The 18,468-nt window shown below is 36.8% G+C and overlaps 1 protein-coding gene across 1 annotated transcript in view; it reads left to right on the top strand.

Annotated features, from left to right (window-relative positions):
* LOC126248567 (protein vav) overlaps positions 1 to 18,468 on the top strand; it is a 181,567-nt gene that overhangs the window by 61,529 nt on the left and 101,570 nt on the right. The window contains exon 4 of the mRNA XM_049949664.1: positions 6,688 to 6,808. Coding sequence (XP_049805621.1) covers positions 6,688 to 6,808 — 121 coding nt within the window. The remainder of the gene's footprint in view (positions 1 to 6,687; positions 6,809 to 18,468) is intronic.

Here is an 18,468-nt window from a genome sequence, read left to right as displayed (position 1 = left end):
ATTGTGCAAAATATACCTGAATCAGTGTTCGCCATGTTCAGATTTATTGTTCAAACATGGAAATAGGAAAGGAAGGTTGGAGGTTAATTTCCCATTTGCAGTGAGGTCTTCAATGATGTGTGTCAAACTGGTGCAGATCTGCAGAATGTTGTAGAAGATGACACTAAATGAAATAGCTTTACTAACTACATGTTAATGATTATAGGAAAAAATAATGGCAAAGACATGTTGATTCCAAAACTTAAGCTGTCAAAATCAGTGGCACTGTTTTCAGATTCTAAATAGAAAAATGAGGAAATAAAGTTTTATGAGATGGCAGTAAATACGATAAGAGAGAGAAACAAATAATTTATAAAAATGACTACGGTGTCCCAGTGTTCCCCCATTCATTTTTTTTCCACTATTCTCAAACCATTTGTTTCACTCTTCTTTTCTTTAATTCCTAGATAAGGCACCTTTACATCAGAACGCTCAAGCTCTACTACTTGTTTGATCTACCATTGCAGTACAGCTACATGATCTACTGTTGCAATATGACTGGCAGAATATATATACTCTGCAGCCTTCAGTTTTGCTTTCAGATTCAGAATATAAAATCTGCATTCAGTAGGCAAATTTTCTTCTTGTACACAATTTGTTATGATGCAGAGCATTTTCAAATGTATGCCCAACAAGTATCTTCCTAGGAGTGCTTCCTTCTTATTTTCGTTTTATCACTCAGTATTCAGTGGTTAACTAACTTTCCAGCTGCATGCTCTTTTATGATTCCAGGAAGCATTATGGAATGGTGTAGCGTGAGGGACAGTTGGGGTTGGAATGAGAGGGAACAGTAGGTGTTGTTTTTGTATGCTACACAATGAGGCCTGTTTCCAAAGATAAATGACTTTTGACATTTCCTTTCCATTATGAATAACCTGTGTGAAATGATAAGGACCAATTTCCTAGTAGGCACATATTTCATACTTACAGCAATACCTCTGTCATACCAACAGTTAGTAATATTAGTGGGGAAAGCAGTGACCGCAGCTGGATGCAATTCACAATAAAATGTACTTATTTTGAAGACAAAGAAGAAGCAATCTATGAGGATCTTTGCTATGTAACAATCTCTTCTTCACCTCCAGAGGTACAAATAAAGAAACTTACCCTATTTGCATGATCGTTTAATCTTTTAGCTTGTCTGGAACGCATGCTAAGCTGCTGGTACCATTGTTGAAAATACATTTCTATATTTACATGTAATTCTGCTTACAGTTTTAATTTTCTTTATTATGATATTTAAAATTTTAATTCTCTTTTCACTGTCTCTGATATCATATATAATTATTGTTCTGCATTGATAGAATATCCAGGATGGAATGTACCATTTGTTTGAGGGTAAATCACCAACTGTAAGATGTGCTGAGCAACATACAGGCACATAGAAAAAACGAAAAATTGCTTAACTTTTGGACAGACCTTTGTCAGAAAGTCATGCAATTTTTCATCCTGTCTGCTGCCTAAGCATGTCTTGTGTTAATGTAATAATAATTATTCTTCACTAAAGCTACCCACTAATATTTGATACATATAAACACCCTTTTAAATATCATAAAGAAGAATTTTTTTTAACTTAGTTCTTCTTTTTCAAGACTCCCCTAATGCTTGAAAAATGGTACAGTGTCATGCATGATTCATTTACCATCTCATTATGCTACACACTGATACTGTATGCTCAAAGTTCAGCATTTCCAGAGATCATACACATTACTAGTTTCATTTATTTGAGATTTCTTCATTATGCCAGTTAGTCTATCGAGATAATTGTATTATATTATTTACTGAAGAATGCAGTGCGGGTATTCGACTCCTCTGCCATTGTTAAAATTCTGTCAGTATCCTCTACATCTTGGTTTTCTGGGTTATAAACTATTTCCTTTTCCTTAAAATCTTCCAAAACTTTTCTTACCTTTATTTTTCTAACTTTTTCTGTAGATAATTAATTAATTGTTGTTTACATACCTTTGTCAGTGGTATGTCTTCTTGTGGATGCAGTCCTTTTGTACTTTTTATTTTCATAACTTTAGAATTCATTATTAATGAATGACAAGATTCATTATGGTGAACTACAGTAACAGATGGTTTTAGTCTGTTGTAACAGGAAAATTGGTGAGACCAGTCATAATAACCTCATGGATACAAATTAACAATGAAGTCATAGAACCAATCGATAATTTTTTGTGTTCAGGGCATGTGGAAAGGATGAGATGGGCATCAATAAATAAGTAAATAAACAGAAGAGTAATAATGGCCGGAGTGCTTTTGGTAAATTAAATGAATTTTTTAAACTGAATTTGCAATGTGTCTTTTGAAAAGAAAAGTTCCAAGTCCGTGTGTGCTACCAGGTTTGACTTGGCCATGAGACATTAACTTTCAACCTGAAAACCATTCAAGAACAGGGTAATACAGTACGAAATTTTTGGGGAGGGGCTCAGAATTACTAGGAAAGATAGGAAAACATGCAAACAGATAAGAGAAGAGATTGGAGTGGAAGACATAATTAAAATGAAATTTAGATGGTCAGGAACGTAGCCAGATGAGGGGTTGATAGAGGGACCAAGAAGAATTTTTCTAGCTTCCTAGACATAAGAAAAGACCAAGATTGTGATGTAAAGGAAGTTTGGTGGATGACATTAGAAAATGTGCATGAGCTACAGAGTTTGTTTTGCTGAGGACCATAAAAAGTCTAGTGGAGGCCTTTAGTAATGGATAGCAAATGTCTGGTGATGATGGGAGGGAATGAGATTTTGCATACATATTAGAACTAATAACATAACGTGTAGATTCAGCATCATAAATATACACTACTGGCCATTAAAATTGCTACACCACGAAGATGACGTGCTACAGACACAAAATTTACCCTAAAGGAAGAAGATGCTGTGATATGCAAATGATTACCTTTTCAGAGCATGCACCGAAATTGCGTGAAAATGTAACCACATGTCAGTTCTAGTATAATATATTTGTCCAATGAATACCCGTTTATCATCTGCATTTCTTCTTGGTGTAGCAATTTTAATGACCAATATTGTACTTTAGTGCTACTTTAAAATACCAGTACACACTATGTCTTCAGAAGATTGACTTGACGTAAAATGAAAGGATTTCCTGCTTGGCTGCCATGCTCAATATGTGACATGTGCTTTCAGTAAATTGTATTAGTTAACTTGCTACACTTACATTCATTTGGGTGGAGCAGGACTCATCCCCGTCTAGCCATCCTGATTAAAGTTTTCCATGGTTTCTCTAAATTAATTGAAGTGAAACTGGAATAGTCTTTCTAAAAAACGACATGGACAATTTCGTCTCCCATCTTTGCACTGAGCTTGTGCTCCATCTGTAATGGCCTCTTTGTCCACAGGACGTTGTCCCCTGATCTACCTTTTCAGTAAAATTTGAGTGCCACTTCTATTATGTTCTTACAGTTTACATTACCTATAATAGTTGACCCACTCAGGACTGAAAACCTGTTGTGCAATATAAGATAATGTTCAGAGCATATTCCTGATTTGAATGTATTATAGTATGACAGAAGTCTAAAGCTTAATCCGCAGTTGCATACAACTCGCGAAGCAGAGCTTGTTCATGTGAAACAACAAATGGTTGAAAATATATCTTATTGGCTAAATTTACTTTTTGATCAGATTACCAGTGACAGTGATAAATTTGTATTAGTGAAAAAGTCTTCAATAACCTCATTGCAGGTTTCAGGTCATCTGTAGTTACAAAGTGAGTAAGCTTGAGGTGGATAGTTTAATATGGAATGAAGAGAAAATAATGTTGGACTAAACCAAGTGGGTGTAGCTGGTATGGATTGATTTAAAAAGCAACTTCACAAAAAAACTTCAGCAATGACACATTTCATAGTAATCAGATTCCATAAAAATTTATGTTAGTCAGGTGAAGCATACACTCTGGGCAGTAATTATAATAAAAAATAAGCATAGGGATAATATCTCAGAATGAATCTCAGTTATAATGCCGACTTAGCACAAGTGCTTGCAGTTTTAAGACATTGTACTTGTAATTAGTTTTCCTGTAACATAGACTGTAGTAAATATCAAAGTTGGTTGTTAGTTGATGTATCCATAATCTAGGATTTTGAATTAAAATTTTTATTTTAGTGATCAAATTGCTTAGTAATGTTACACTTTATTCATATTGTCTGAAAACATTTGATAATGTATGATGTGGTTCAGTAAACTGATCCACATAATTTAAATTTTCCAGTCAGTTGAAGGTGCTGCAAACACACCTCACTAGACACAAATTTATTATTTGTTCATTAAATGTTGGGCATGCAGCCATGCAAATAAAATTTCTTCCACTGATATTTCGCCTGCGCATCGTGCAGCCATCCTCACATTGAGTCGCAAGAGTGACGACAAGATGCCAAGCATGGCCATATATGCTCCACCGTGGCTAAATATTTGGCAGAAAAATACGTTGGTGAGCCAATAGTGTTCGTTGCAGGCCCCATAGACAAATCCTCTAGACGCTCATCCTTATTCATCTTGTGAACTTTAGGAAGCTCATAAAATCTCTGTGATATTGCACCTCGCACTTTTAAACTTCTTATGACATCCTTTGGTAGTGATGAAGCGTTCAGCAAGTCAGCAGTCCTTATTGTCACCTTGTTGGTAGGATCTTTGTTAATCTTCTGGTATGCACCAGAACTAAGTAGACCATGTACCTCTTCCTTGTAGACTTCCTGAGGCAAAAGGACGTTAGCATTACCTTTATTAGCACGGAGGACGAATGTGTCAGTATCCTCATGCAGCTTTCATATTGCAAATCTCTCTTCCTTGGAAACATTACTTCTGTGAGACGATGTTTCGTAATTGCTCGGCAGCTTTCACGTCTGATTTCTTCAGCTGAATCCGCTGATAGTGGTCGGACAGCTTCCTCAGTGGCACTGATAAAAGATGATATCAGCAAAGTCTTTGGAGTAGGGGCAAAATTTAGCCCTTTACTTAAGACAGATAACATAGCTTCGTCCAGATCATTAACCATCAAATTTATGAGAGGACATCGAATAATAGAGTCCACCTGAGAAGGCTGATCTAATCGGCTGTAGTTGGCAATCTGTCTTTTGGTAGTAGTTGGCAATCTATCTTTTGGTAGCCACTTCGTGAACCTAGTCAGACTTGGCCCATGTCGTGCCATCAATTCAGTCCCATGAGTCAGGAGATAAAACAGCCGCTATCTTCAAATGCAGATGATACAGGTGTTTAGAACCAATGCCCAACTTCCACCAAGTAAAACGAATTCTTTCTGTAACAATAGCAGAACTATCCCTATGTAAAATTATATTTACTGCAGCGTTCTTGACAAAGTGAACCAACATTGCAAATTTTGGAACAATCCCGTGGTCCCGGCACTTCAGTAAGAAACCCGAGGAGCTCAATAGTCTTGCTCTCTGGTGTCGTAATTTGTCCAAACTATGGACCCATGAAACCATCTCCTCTCCGAAGAGGTACTTGATGTGCATTTTCAACTTATCGCAGCATAATGAATAGTCCATTAAATGTCAGACATGCAGCTGCGCAAATAAAATTTCTTCCACTGATATTTCAGCTGCGTATCGTCCGGCCAGCCTCAGAGTGAGTCCCAAGACTACTCATTACGTCATGAGAAGTTGACAATGCACATCAAATTTATTATTCATTTATTCCCATTACGTAATTGATATTCCAATGCTGTAAATAGCTTCACAAAAATTCATTGGAATTACTGCAGATGATTTTCAAAGTTATGACAATACTACCAATGTCACCACAATAGCACTGTAAAAGATCTTTCTCCTGTACTGAAAGATTCCAACTATTTTTAAGTCTGTAGGAAAATGATTTTTTTTTTTTTTTTTGGGGGGGGGGGGAGAGGGGGGAGTCAGAGATATTCAGTATTTGATACTGTGTTATAATATGTTGTTTTCAGGTTAATTGTCATTATATTTTCAGTCTCTCCTTGTATATGTTGCTGCCATCATTGTTATATTAAGGTGCATAGATTGAATTGTTTCATTGACATTAACTGCATCTATAATATCATATTAATTCTATCTGAAAAATAAACATTTCTTTTGGCACTGTAACATTATTAAAAATTTGGCGATAATTCGGTCATTAGAGGCACACCAGTGTAGGAGAAGTAAGTGAGCTCACAAGAAATGTGTAAAGAGACATGAAACTGAAATACAATTTCATATTAGCATAATGATAAATAGGATGTCTTTATTGTTGTTAAAGTATTTGCTTTTTCTTCTGTTCTCATAGTTTTATCAGATGCCCTGTCTTTATTGTGGTGTCTATTAAAGGTCTCTTGAATCTGAATCTTGGGTTGTGTATCACACTTAGTAATTGTAGGTAAAATAGTTTGTATTTTTAGTGCTGAACCATCCTTTCTTTTCCCGTATGTAGGTAGCTTTGCACAATTTATATAATAATAGAGTGAGCTTGTTGTTCCATTTCTTATGTGGTTTACATAGATGACCCACACAAGTTCCACACTTTCTAGCCCAATTGCACTTGTGTTATGTTATAAGTAAAATAGAAAGTGCTGCATGAGAAGTTCAGTGTCTTATGTATCATTTCATAGCAACTGCATGCCCCATCAACTGTAGTTTTGTGTATGCATGTGTTGTAGTGATGATGAACCAATTCGAGGCTTCACTGATGAAGTGGAATATGGAAGTTACTACTCGCACATCCGTAGTGAAGATATCTACCACGATCTTTGCTCCATAAGCAGTCAATCACAGACACAGGTGATGAGAGAATTTGCTTTACCTGAAAAACTTGCTTTTTTAAAAAATATGCAATGCTGTTCCTGTTCTAAAACTGTTCTTAACTTGAGTTAACTTTTAAATTGGTAATTAAATAGTCCTTATTTTATACCGGCATACAAATTTATTAATCTAATCCAATTTAAGATAGATGGTGTTGAATAAAAAAGCCTGCGTATGTATGGGCAAGAGAGAGAGAGAGATAGAGATAGCGAGAGAGAGAGAGAAATTGTTTGCCTATTCGTCTATTTGTTGGCTTTCTGTTCCATTGGCATTTAGCTAGTTCAGCTTGTGTTTATTGGTACAATAAAGTCAAAAATTAGGATAGTTACTGGTAGGCACACACACACACACACACACACACACACACACACACACACACACACAAATTAATTAAGCCCACGACTGCCGCCTTTCAAGGCAGTGACACACCTTCAAATCTCAGTAGCCTTAAGTTCATTAGTAGATTAATAGAGAGTAAGTTTCAGTAATAAAGTAAGGAGATTATGAAAGATGTGCGCAACTTTGGGATCTACCAATAGGCAGATACATCATCGTCTAGCTCAGGCCACCAAGTTATAGATCATAAAGCTTTGCCACTATTTTCTGTCCATGCAGTACTGTTCTCTGGGAGTATTTATTTACTGTGGTGCATATTCTTTCAGCTGATCTGTGATTTCCTATTTTTGTCTTTCTCTTTGACATCCACTGTAATGTTAAAAATTGCTACCATATATTTTCTTCCATTATTTAAACACACTGTTGTTTTTACTCAGGTGTGCCAATGTAAAATATTTAATACAGACATCTATACTGATGTGGTGATGATGCATCTAATTGTTTGAATAACATTGCATCACTTTGGTAATATTTCTAAAATATATAAGACAGTGCATGGCTGCGCTAATATCATTACCACATAGTTGTATTCTGATCTGATTGCAGTAAATCAACACATTGGAAGATCTCTGTCCCCATTTCTTGGTATCCTAACAGTTGTCCTGTTCTGGTGATTTTTAATTGACATTCTTCAGCATTATAATTAAATATATGTAACACTCCTTGTCACAAAATAAATCTTGGGTGAACAGCCTGGTATGAGTGTGCATAGGACACAATATTTCGGCAATCGACCACGTTGCCATCATCAGGTGCGCTGATGTAAAATATGCCTGGAGAAATTGAATCACATTCCTTGTCACGTCAAATCTGGGTAAAATCTTGACCTCTCAGTTGAAAGGCTTTGTCAGCCAAAACTGACTTGTGATGACTATAACTCACAGAGAGCTTGTGATTGGTCTGCAAAAATTATAATTACATTATGCTGCCAGAGATGGTAGCCATGTGTCTGCACTTGATGGTGCTAGCACTCTTGTAGGAACATTAACAATTCAATGCATTCTACCCAGATTTGACATGCTCACTATACTTAAATGCTAGAAAATTTGCTTCACCCAACTAAACTGCTCCATTCTCATTTGTTTATAGTCTAAGACACTAATAAAGAATAAGAGTAACAAGGGTTGATATTCTTGTGTTGTAAGAATTTTGGTAATGTGTGGTAAAGTAATCATGTATTTTTAAAAGACTTATGTTTGTAATTGTTGTGAAGTTATAAAAACAATACCATGAAACATTAGCCAACACCACCACAGAAGCACCTGAATGTCTAATGGTAGAAAATATTCTGTGAGAGGCATAAGCTTCTTCGTGCACCTTCCTCGTGCGTTACATGTTTTTAGAAACAATGTGAGAGGAACTGGTTCCACCTTTTTACTCTCATACACATTACTTGGTACTTTCTTTCCAAGTCAGAGGTATGTGGAATGTAAGTGAGATGTATATGTACAATGATTTTGGTATACTAATTCAGTTCAGACTTCAGATGTGCTTTTTAGTCTCCACAGTCATCTGTGACAATGCTTTCCATTGTTCAGTGATCATAGTTACTGAGAACTGATTTTCATCTCCTATTATTCTTTACCCATAATGACTTACATTGGGTTGAATGTGTCCTCATCACCTATGACAGCACACTGACCATTTAATTTCATTCATCACAATCGGTGTTTTTAGAAAGTCTGCAACTGTGAGTAAAACACTGCACATGTTGCATTTTTTCATGCATAACATTACGTGTTTCTCATTATCAAGTGTGTGTGTGTGTGTGTGTGTGTGTGTGTGTGTGTTTTGTTCTGCCTCTCAAGTCCTGCATGCAGTCATCTTGTTCTAGTTTTACTGTAATTAGAAAAGCATAACATAAATGTAAGTATTGTGAATTTTATGTGTTAATGTTAGAAAATAGTATTTCTGCCTTTATTGTGTGGAAATCAACACACACAGACCATCACTCACACTGTTTGTTTGTGTGAAATCAAAATGTGGTTGACAGATATTACAACAGTATAGCTTCCCAAAGAGCTTGGATTCAGTCATAAGAGTTCCATTTTACGTGGATTACATTGTTTGGATAAAGTTGTCACTTATAACTTCTATCCTAGCACTACTGACTATTTAGGTTATTGATTATGCTTTATATCTGTTTTATACTATTTTATTTCACTTATTTTGGGAAGGGGGAGGGTGGTTATAGCAAACGAACTTAGGTCACATAAAGTAAAAGTAGCTTTTGTTACTAACAACAGAATACAACAGAAATTTGTTCACATCTTAAAAATAAGAAAAGATAATTTCCAAGACTTGGAAATACATAAAATCACGTGTAAAACTTGGAATAAACTCTTGAAGTGTGTCATGCTATGCGTGGGAAAAAAGTAACTGGTGCAGTGTTTTGTGATTCAAATCATGAACACATCAACAGCCTTCATTTTGCCTCACGTGTATTAGATCAGCAACTTGAACAAATATCCAACTCACGGCCTACAATATTGCAAACTATCGTTTTCACTACAGCAGTGAATGAGAGTTTCATAAAGATGTTTTTAATCTATAACTTAAGTGTTTTACATTATTTTCAAAGTTACCTGTACAGGCAGCAAAGCCAAAGTAAACCCAGAAAAATTTATGAGCTGATAGAAACGAGTAATCAGATTGAGATGAGTAGGAAGAGTGATGACAGTGGATAACAAAGGCTATATATGATGATAACTTAAAAAGTTACATAGAAAAAATATAGGATCCAGAGAACAATGGTTGAATAATATATGTGGGTATACACTGATCAGCCAAACCATTGTGACCACTGCCCACTGTGATGTTGGATGCTGCCTGGTAGCATTGTGGGTACGTGATGATGTAACAAAAGTATGTTAAGTGGTGCAGACATGGACGGGGGATCACTCTAGTGAAGATATTGGTTGCAAATGGGGAAAGCTATTGAGATGAGCAGCTTTGATAAAGGACAGATTATTATTATGCAGAGCCTGAGAATGATTGTCTCAAAAATGGCAGAGCTGGCCGAATGGTCACGTGCTACTGTCATGAGCATCTACGGAAGGAGATAGAAGGACATTGAAACTACCATTAGGCACTAAGTGGTTATATGTCCACAATTCTTCTTGTCTGCTCTGTAAAGTAGGATCGATGGTGATCAGTGACATCTCTGTCGAAAAAGCATAATGCCGGAACACACACAAGTGTTTCAGAGTACATTGTTGAATATGGAGCTCTGCAGCAGACCACCCCTACATGTTCACATGTTGACCCAACAACATTGTCAGTTATGAATGCAGTGGGTGTGGGACCATTGGGATTCGACTGGCGATCAATAGAAATGTGTTAGCTCTTTGGGTGAATCACATTTTTGCTACACTAGGTCAGTGGTCATCTCCACAAATATGGTCATCAAAGTGAACGGTGGCTCAAAATGTGCAGCACGTAATGGACACAGGCTGGTGGGAGTCGTATTATTCTATGGGAGACATTCTCCTGCGCCTCCATGGGACCTGTGGTAGTAATCAAAGATACTCTGACAGCTGCAAACCACTTGCAACCCTTCATGCTTAATGTCTTCCCCGACGATGATGTCATCATACAGCAATATAATTCTCTCTGTCTTGGAGCCACTGTGCTACGAGGAGAATTATAGTGAACTCATGTTGATGTCTCAGTGACCATTGACCTATGAAACCCATCTGGTTTGCTATCAGGAATCATCACTGCGTACGCAAATCAGGAGCCCATTATTTACATGAATTATGCATAGACATCTAATGCCACATACCTCCACAAACCTACCGACGAACTGTCAGATCCATGATATGCAGAAACAATTATGTATTTTGTTCCAAAGACGGACAATCGAGCAATTAAGCAGGTGATCATAATGTTTTGGCTCGCCAGTGTATAGGAAAAGACATGAGAATGTAATGACTAAATAAGCCCACAAAACAGATCAAGAAATAACAGTTTGCGGAAAGGGCAAGATCTTGTGTGGTAAAAGGTATGCGAGGAAACCTATTACTGGATGCAGATGAAGTAACTGATAAATGGAAGCTCCAGGTCCATCTTCAGTGTCAGTTGCTCCCTGACAGATTTGTAGAGAAACAAAATGGAAGATGAAGTTTTCAAAATTATAAACTTCTGTTATGAGTATGGGTCTCTCCCAGATGGTTTTGCTCATTCACAAAGAAAGGGCTTCAACAGACTGCTCCATTTACTGAATTAAAAGCCCAATTTCGCATACAGCAAAAATACATTCATAATGTAAAATAGGATAACATGTAAAAGGGAATCAGAACTTTAAGGAGTTATTCAGGGTGTCCATAATTAAAGTTCCAGTTTCAAAACACTTTAGAAATAGAGCCACTGCTTAGAATGACATCAAATTTGAACAGCACATAATTGACATGGAGAAAATAAGGCACACAAAAGTTTCACCAATAGATGACACCGTGAGCGTCTTAATGTAAATGGGGTTGGCTACAAATGACAGATAAGTCACAATATAATGGCTATGGCTTCAGTTGCACACATTACAAAGTTCGTACTGTTCAATGTGCGTTACTGCAGAAGTTTAGCAATCAACAGTTGAAGCACTATTAGTTAGGTAAGCCCATCCACCACAGCGAGGTAATACTACAACGGATGGGGATAATAGGTTTTTAATTGTCCTGAGGGCAAAAACTACATACAAAGCAAAATGATATCAGTTTTCAGTTGTCGTGGAGCTAAAAGCCACATAAAAATGAAAAATGACATTAAAAGGAAAATGACTTTGGTTTCTAATTGTCATGAGACTGGTGTAAGACACGTTCAATATGCTGGCCACCATTTTCTGTCACATGTTGTAATCAAGAAACAACGAGTTCCACAAAAGGTCGGAGTGTCTCCAGAGTTCATATTCGGAATGTGTTGCCCAATGCATGCCTTCAGTTCAGCTACATTCATAATTGGGTCACTGAACACATCTTTCAGATAACCTCACAGGCAGAAATCACACAGATCAAGTGATTTGGACAGCCAGGTTGTAGATAAATAACGGCTGATAATTCTAGCATTTCCAAAATGCTTCTGCAGGAACCACTTCACTGGCTGTGGAATGTGCAAAGCAGTGCCATCATGCATAAAAATGATTCTTCCCATAGTGTTTACCAGTGATGGTGCAGGTAACAGGACCTGCAGAACTCGTCTCTTCAAAAAAATACACGTGTACGATAAATGGTGCTGTCAACCCACATCATGAAGTCACATTTGCAGAATGAAGTGGTACCGGTTGATTTGTGTGCTGATTTTCCATTGCCCATATTCAGCAATTCTGTGTATTGGCATGTCCTTGGAGGTGGAAATGAAGTTTGTCTGTCCACAGAATGTTCCATGGCCATTCATTATTCACTTCCTTGGGAGCAAGAAATTCCAGAACAAACATTTGTCTTGCTTGCAGGTCAGCAGGAAGCAACTCCTGAACATGTGTGATTTTGTATTTATAACAACACAGGATGTTTCATTCAGTCACCATTCTTGTAAAAGAGCTTTAGGAGCAGCATACAATCCTTCATGGAGACAGTCATTTTGGGCATCTTGGACACAAATTGAGGAACAGCTGTGTGTGACACATCTGTTAGTGTGCACGTGCTGACACTTACAGCTCCATCTTTTGGTCAAATTTTCGTTTTTTTCCTTTTTTTCCATTGGTTCTCTTTCTACAGTGCTTTGGAACTGAAACATTAATTAGGGACACACTGTATTTTTTAACCAAAAATAGGTTAAGAGAAGCAGTTATGGAACTCGGGATCTTAACTACATTGGAAGTTAGAAGAAACAGAGATTTATGTGTAGCCTCTATTGATTTAGACAATGCATTTCATAGTGTTAGCTGGTAAAAAAACTCTTCAGAATATTGAAGATATGCAAACTGGAAATATAGGAAAAGAATATTAAACATATACAAAAACTAAACTGTGAGTATAGAGATTGATGGAGAGCACTGTGAAGGTAGAATTAGAAAAGCATTCATATGAGGTTGTTCATTGTACCCGTATTTATTTAACCTTGTCATCAAAACTGCTATGAAGATTTTCAGGGGGGGGGGGGGGGACCTTGTAGTTACTGTTCAAAAAAGGGGAAACAAAATTGTGTGGATATTTATTTAGACATGATATCTTTTTGACAAATATTTGGAGGGAAAAAGTTTGGAAAGGAAAAGCAATAGGACACTGAGAAAGATAATAGTAAGTCTGTTGCAGATAAAAGGTCATAATTATCAAGAATTGCAAGTGTATACTTAGCCCTGAAATTTCTCCTGTTTCAATGTATAGTTTTGCAAATGTTCTTAATTTTGTTCCTGTAATAGTATGTTTAGTTATCTTGGGATTTTTATCTATTTTTTTTTTACATCTAGGTTTTTGTTGTTTTTATTTGTAAACAACTGTAAGTAGGTACACTAGCTGCAGGAAGTTTTTTTTTTTTTAGGTAAAGTGAATGGAAATGAATCTCAAGGTGTGAAACCAATGTTTTCTATAGAAACCTGTAGGAAGGTGACAGAGTTTTCAGAATGAGAAACAAGTTACTCAGAATTCTCATTAAGCAACTCATCCTTTCTATTGCAAGAACATATTGGTAGATTTTGTGTCACTGTTCAGAATGAATTTTTAAGTGTAATAGCTCAAAAGTTGTTAGAATCTCTTCATGTTGCTGTTGCCCAAGTAATTACTCTCCAACATACTGTGAGTATATTAATGAAACTTATCTGTTGCAGCCTGCAACATGCGTTGTTGACTTCACAATATAATTTATTTGTGCAACTCTTTTTACTGCTTAGCATGCTTGCCATTTTCAGAGTATGTCATAGAGTATTCAGCTAAAATGTGAATGCGTATTTTCATATTATGTTAGACATAGTCTGTTACTTGTCACACAGTTTTCACTTTAGCACCAGTCTTTTTTGTTATTACCGTTTCATGTTGCCTTGGTAACATCCCAGCCAATTTTCTCATACAATTATTACTGCTGTTACTAAAATGCAGTCTAAGTATATTTTTATCAAATAGATTTTTTTACAGTTTTTCCAGTAGATTTCCAGTCTTGTTTATAAAGACTATTGAACTAATGAAGTCTTGTTTTATCACCATGAAAATACTGTTAAACAAGGTATTGTTTCTTTACTCAAGTAAAGAAGATAAAAGAAGAATTTATACTGTCTTGTAGCAACAATATTGTATGTGGTGATTAATTCAATATTTGTGCTATCGTCCTTACCTTTTTATCATCACAGCAGATGTGATATTACTGTCTTCAGTCAGAGTTCAAATAACAAGTCATGCTTCTCTGCAAAAGTAATGAGTCTCAAATTATAATGGAATACAGTATCTATGGAAGCATTATTGAAGCAAGCTCAAAGGAATATACAATGTGTAGTGTTTAGTGATTATTTGGGATCACTACATTTGACCCAAAGGTTAAAACTTATTTGATTAACATTCATGACTCGATCACATATACAGATTTGACAAATATACCTATTCCTTCATATTACCAATTAGCCACTCAGACATTAATAAAATTGATGTCAAAGTGAAGGCAGTTGGTCAGAAGTGACAAAAATATGTATTCAGAGTAGATACTGTTTAAATAAGGTAAAATAGTGTGTCCGGTGTACATAAAATAAGTGTAGATATTTCTTGCATGTTCCAGTACATCAAAAATGAAGAGCTGTAAAGTAGCTGGTCCAGACCAAATACCTGCTGAGCCACGGACAGTGCTCACAACTAGATGATTTCAGGTGGCTTACACAACTCTTCAACAGCATTTCGAAATATGATGTACTCGTATATTGTGCATAGAAAATTAGTATGCTGGTACCATTCCTGAAAAACAAAGGAGACATGCACGATTGTGAAAACTACAGAGTTGTGAACATACTTTATATATCTTCAGAAACTGAGGAAAAAATCATGAACAAGTGGCTTATAAAACTAGTAAACAATAACTGAAAAACAATTTGGTTTTACCCAAGAAATGTGCATATCAACAAACAAATGCTGTGGCCGGTATTTATTGTTCTAGAAAAAGCCTTTTATTATGTGCCATGATCATTAATATGGCAGTTTTGGAGTGCACACAATGTACCCAAACAAACATTATAGCAAGTACAGAGAGTCCAAAGCGTATTCGTCTAGGCGTACATGTGTTTTTTAAGTAAGTATGTGGCTTATGAAAAGAAGCGAATACAAAATCTGCAGAGCCAGTCCTGTGGACTGTACCTCAGTAAATCATTTTTATTGAAAGACAGAGAACAAAATGGATTCATAGTGATTAAAAGGTTAACAAAGTAGAAAATTTCATACAAGAGCTACTTCATGAAGAATTCATCTACCATCTAAATATGCCTAAAATTTGCACCCAGGGCTGAAACTTTAATGCTGATCCACAGCACACTAGCATCAACCATTCGCAACCACAATCTGCCACCTATTGTTGTTGTTTTGAGCAGTGCCATGACAGTGCAGCTTGTAACATGAGCCGTAAGGGTAGTGAGGGTCTAAACCTGTCTTGTATTTAAAAACTTACTCTGTAATTGTTTTCTGGGTTGCCTCTCAACCTAAGTTTTGAGTCTGAGCTTGAGGAATTTACTTTGTCATTCTGTTGTGGATGCATACACTGTTTACAGTTTCCACTTACATTACTTGTTACTAGTTAGTATCCATTCCACAGGATTCAGGTTAACGTCTGTCCAGTCAGGTCAGCAGCTGCACATCCAGGAGCAGATGTTAGTTACCCTGACACTGCAGCAAGTTGCTGGCAAGTAGGTGTGACTGTTGTCCAGCACAAAGTGATCTTTGTCTACTGGAGTGTCCTCGGTCCCACTCCAAATTCTATGACGACGCGTTATGTACCTGTGTCGGTAGTTGTGTGGTCGGTTGATCTCCTCCTTTCTGCCTGGTATGTTTTAACCCCCAAAGGTGCCTGAGTGTTGAACAGGAATGTGGACCCAAACAGATCCTATTGCTGACTTCCGTGTTGAAGTTCAGTGCTAGCAGCACCATGCAATATCGTGTTATCAGAAGTCAGTCAGTTTCTAGATGGAAGGCAGGCGGCAAGCAGCATGAAGTTCATCAGGTGAAGACCATCATCACAAGTACATCATGGCTAATTAATAAACCGTGCTGGAGCATCTAGGACATAGATTCAGGACATAGATTCACTACAGTGTACAATCTTGGAATCGAGTGCTTACTACGGTGTGCAATCTTGGAATCGAGTGCTATTACTGTGAATGGCATTGATCCCAATGATCAGTACATGACAAGAGCTGGAATGCTGGAGTATTTAAAGGGAGCGAGCCTGAGGCTCTGACATGAGGCTCGATTCATAATGACCACTTGTGTACACTTATTTTTCTATATTCACTTAACAGGTTATTAACTGCTGTGTCAGTTCCTTGCTGCATGCTCTTGTGTAAGATATAGGACTTCTTGCACTAAGTCTTAATTAGCTAACAAATATGCTTGTCTTGCTTCCTTTGGTTTTCTGTCACATTGTTAATGAATTTTAATAAAAAATTCTGATTTCTTAACTCTTAATATTCAGTGACATGACAATATTGAGAAAGCTGCCATGGACTGGACACACTTATTCATCAACTGATGAAGATATGAGGTTCTTCTTAAGGGGGAAATCAAGAAAAGTCCAAAAATCTGTCCTCTTAAGTTGACTGGGGAGTCTAAAGTCAAGGGTAAGGTTCTATGTGCCAATAAAGTGAGAATTACCTGTAAGGAATGCAGATGTAGTGGCTGGGTAGCACGCAAGATCTTTTGGATCATCTGAGGAAACATCAATTTTGTACAGGAATGTAGGTTCAAGAAGGAAGACTTCTGGAGTAGAGTTATATATTCTGATGAACATAGTATAACATATGCTAGTTGAATGGCAGGCAAATAGTGTGATGGAAAAAAAAAAGAAAAGAAAAACCAGAAATGCTGCCGCAGTGCCCACAGTGAAACGTGGTGGGGGTTCCGTGATGGGGGGGTACAGCGGTTGGAAAAATGCATTTTATAGAGAATTACAAAATATTATAAAAGATCACAAAATGTATGTCACCATCTTGAAGGAAAATCTAAATGCTAGTACCAAAAAAAGTAGGTTTCCAAGTAAGTTATATCTTTCAACAGGACAATGATCTGAAGCATAAGACTAGAAATATGTACAATACAATGAAACAACTCAACACCCCTCTCAGATCCCACATATTAAACTCATTTAATACCTTTGGAAAGTGCTGAAAGAGAATATCAGGAAAAGGCAAATTTCTAACACAAAAGACTTAAAACAAGCTCTTGCAGAAGAGCGGGACAAAATTTGATCCTCTGTAACAGCAAACTTTGTCAGGTCTGTGCCCAGACAGCTGTAAAGGGAAAGCTCATGAAATATTAATTTTTGTAATTTAAACAATGTCTTCAGGCCCTAAATGTCAAAATAAATGAATGGATGAATACTTATGAAGTAGCTTTTGTATGAGATTTTCTATTTTGTAAACCTTGTTATCACTATGAATGCATTTTGTTCCTGGTCTTTCTGTAAAAATAACTTACTAAGGTACTTTCCACAGGATTGGCTTTCCACATTTTGTGTTCAATTCTTTTCACATGCCACAGACTTACTTTCTTGAAAAATATACAGCTAGGTAAATACTTTTTGGACTTACTGTATGTACAGCTTTGCCCAGAAGTGTTTCAGGAGCCTAGCTGGATAATCAGAGAGGTTCATTGTAAATGTTGGGATTCATCAAGGCAGCACTCTCAGCCCAGTACTTTTCAACACTGTTGTGATTTATCTGACAGCCTGACTTCAAAATTTCACAACTTCAGGATCTTTGATATTCTGATGATGTGGTGTTGATATTGGAACACAACTGGAAAGCTCATGTGACTCTGGAGCTTTGGAAAGAGGCAAAAGAGAGTGCCAGTGTATGTATCTGTAAAACTAAAATAGAATCAGTGCTGTGCCTCTTTGTCAGCAATACATCCAGCCTACCCATTGACGATGATGATGGTGATAATGATGGTAATAGGATGATATCAAACTCAAAGGAACTAAATTACTAAGAATTAGCAGGTTCAAATATCTATGATCACGATTATAAAAGTTGATGCAGATGTTACTCATCAGGTAGCCATACGGAACACTGACTGAGAGGGTACATCATCATCTTACACAGACCAGATGACTATGTCATGGAGAAAAAG

Source organism: Schistocerca nitens, chromosome 3 (assembly GCF_023898315.1).
Source record: "Schistocerca nitens isolate TAMUIC-IGC-003100 chromosome 3, iqSchNite1.1, whole genome shotgun sequence".
Lineage (NCBI taxonomy): Eukaryota > Metazoa > Arthropoda > Insecta > Orthoptera > Acrididae > Schistocerca > Schistocerca nitens.
This window is presented reverse-complemented; position numbering and strand designations above follow the sequence as displayed.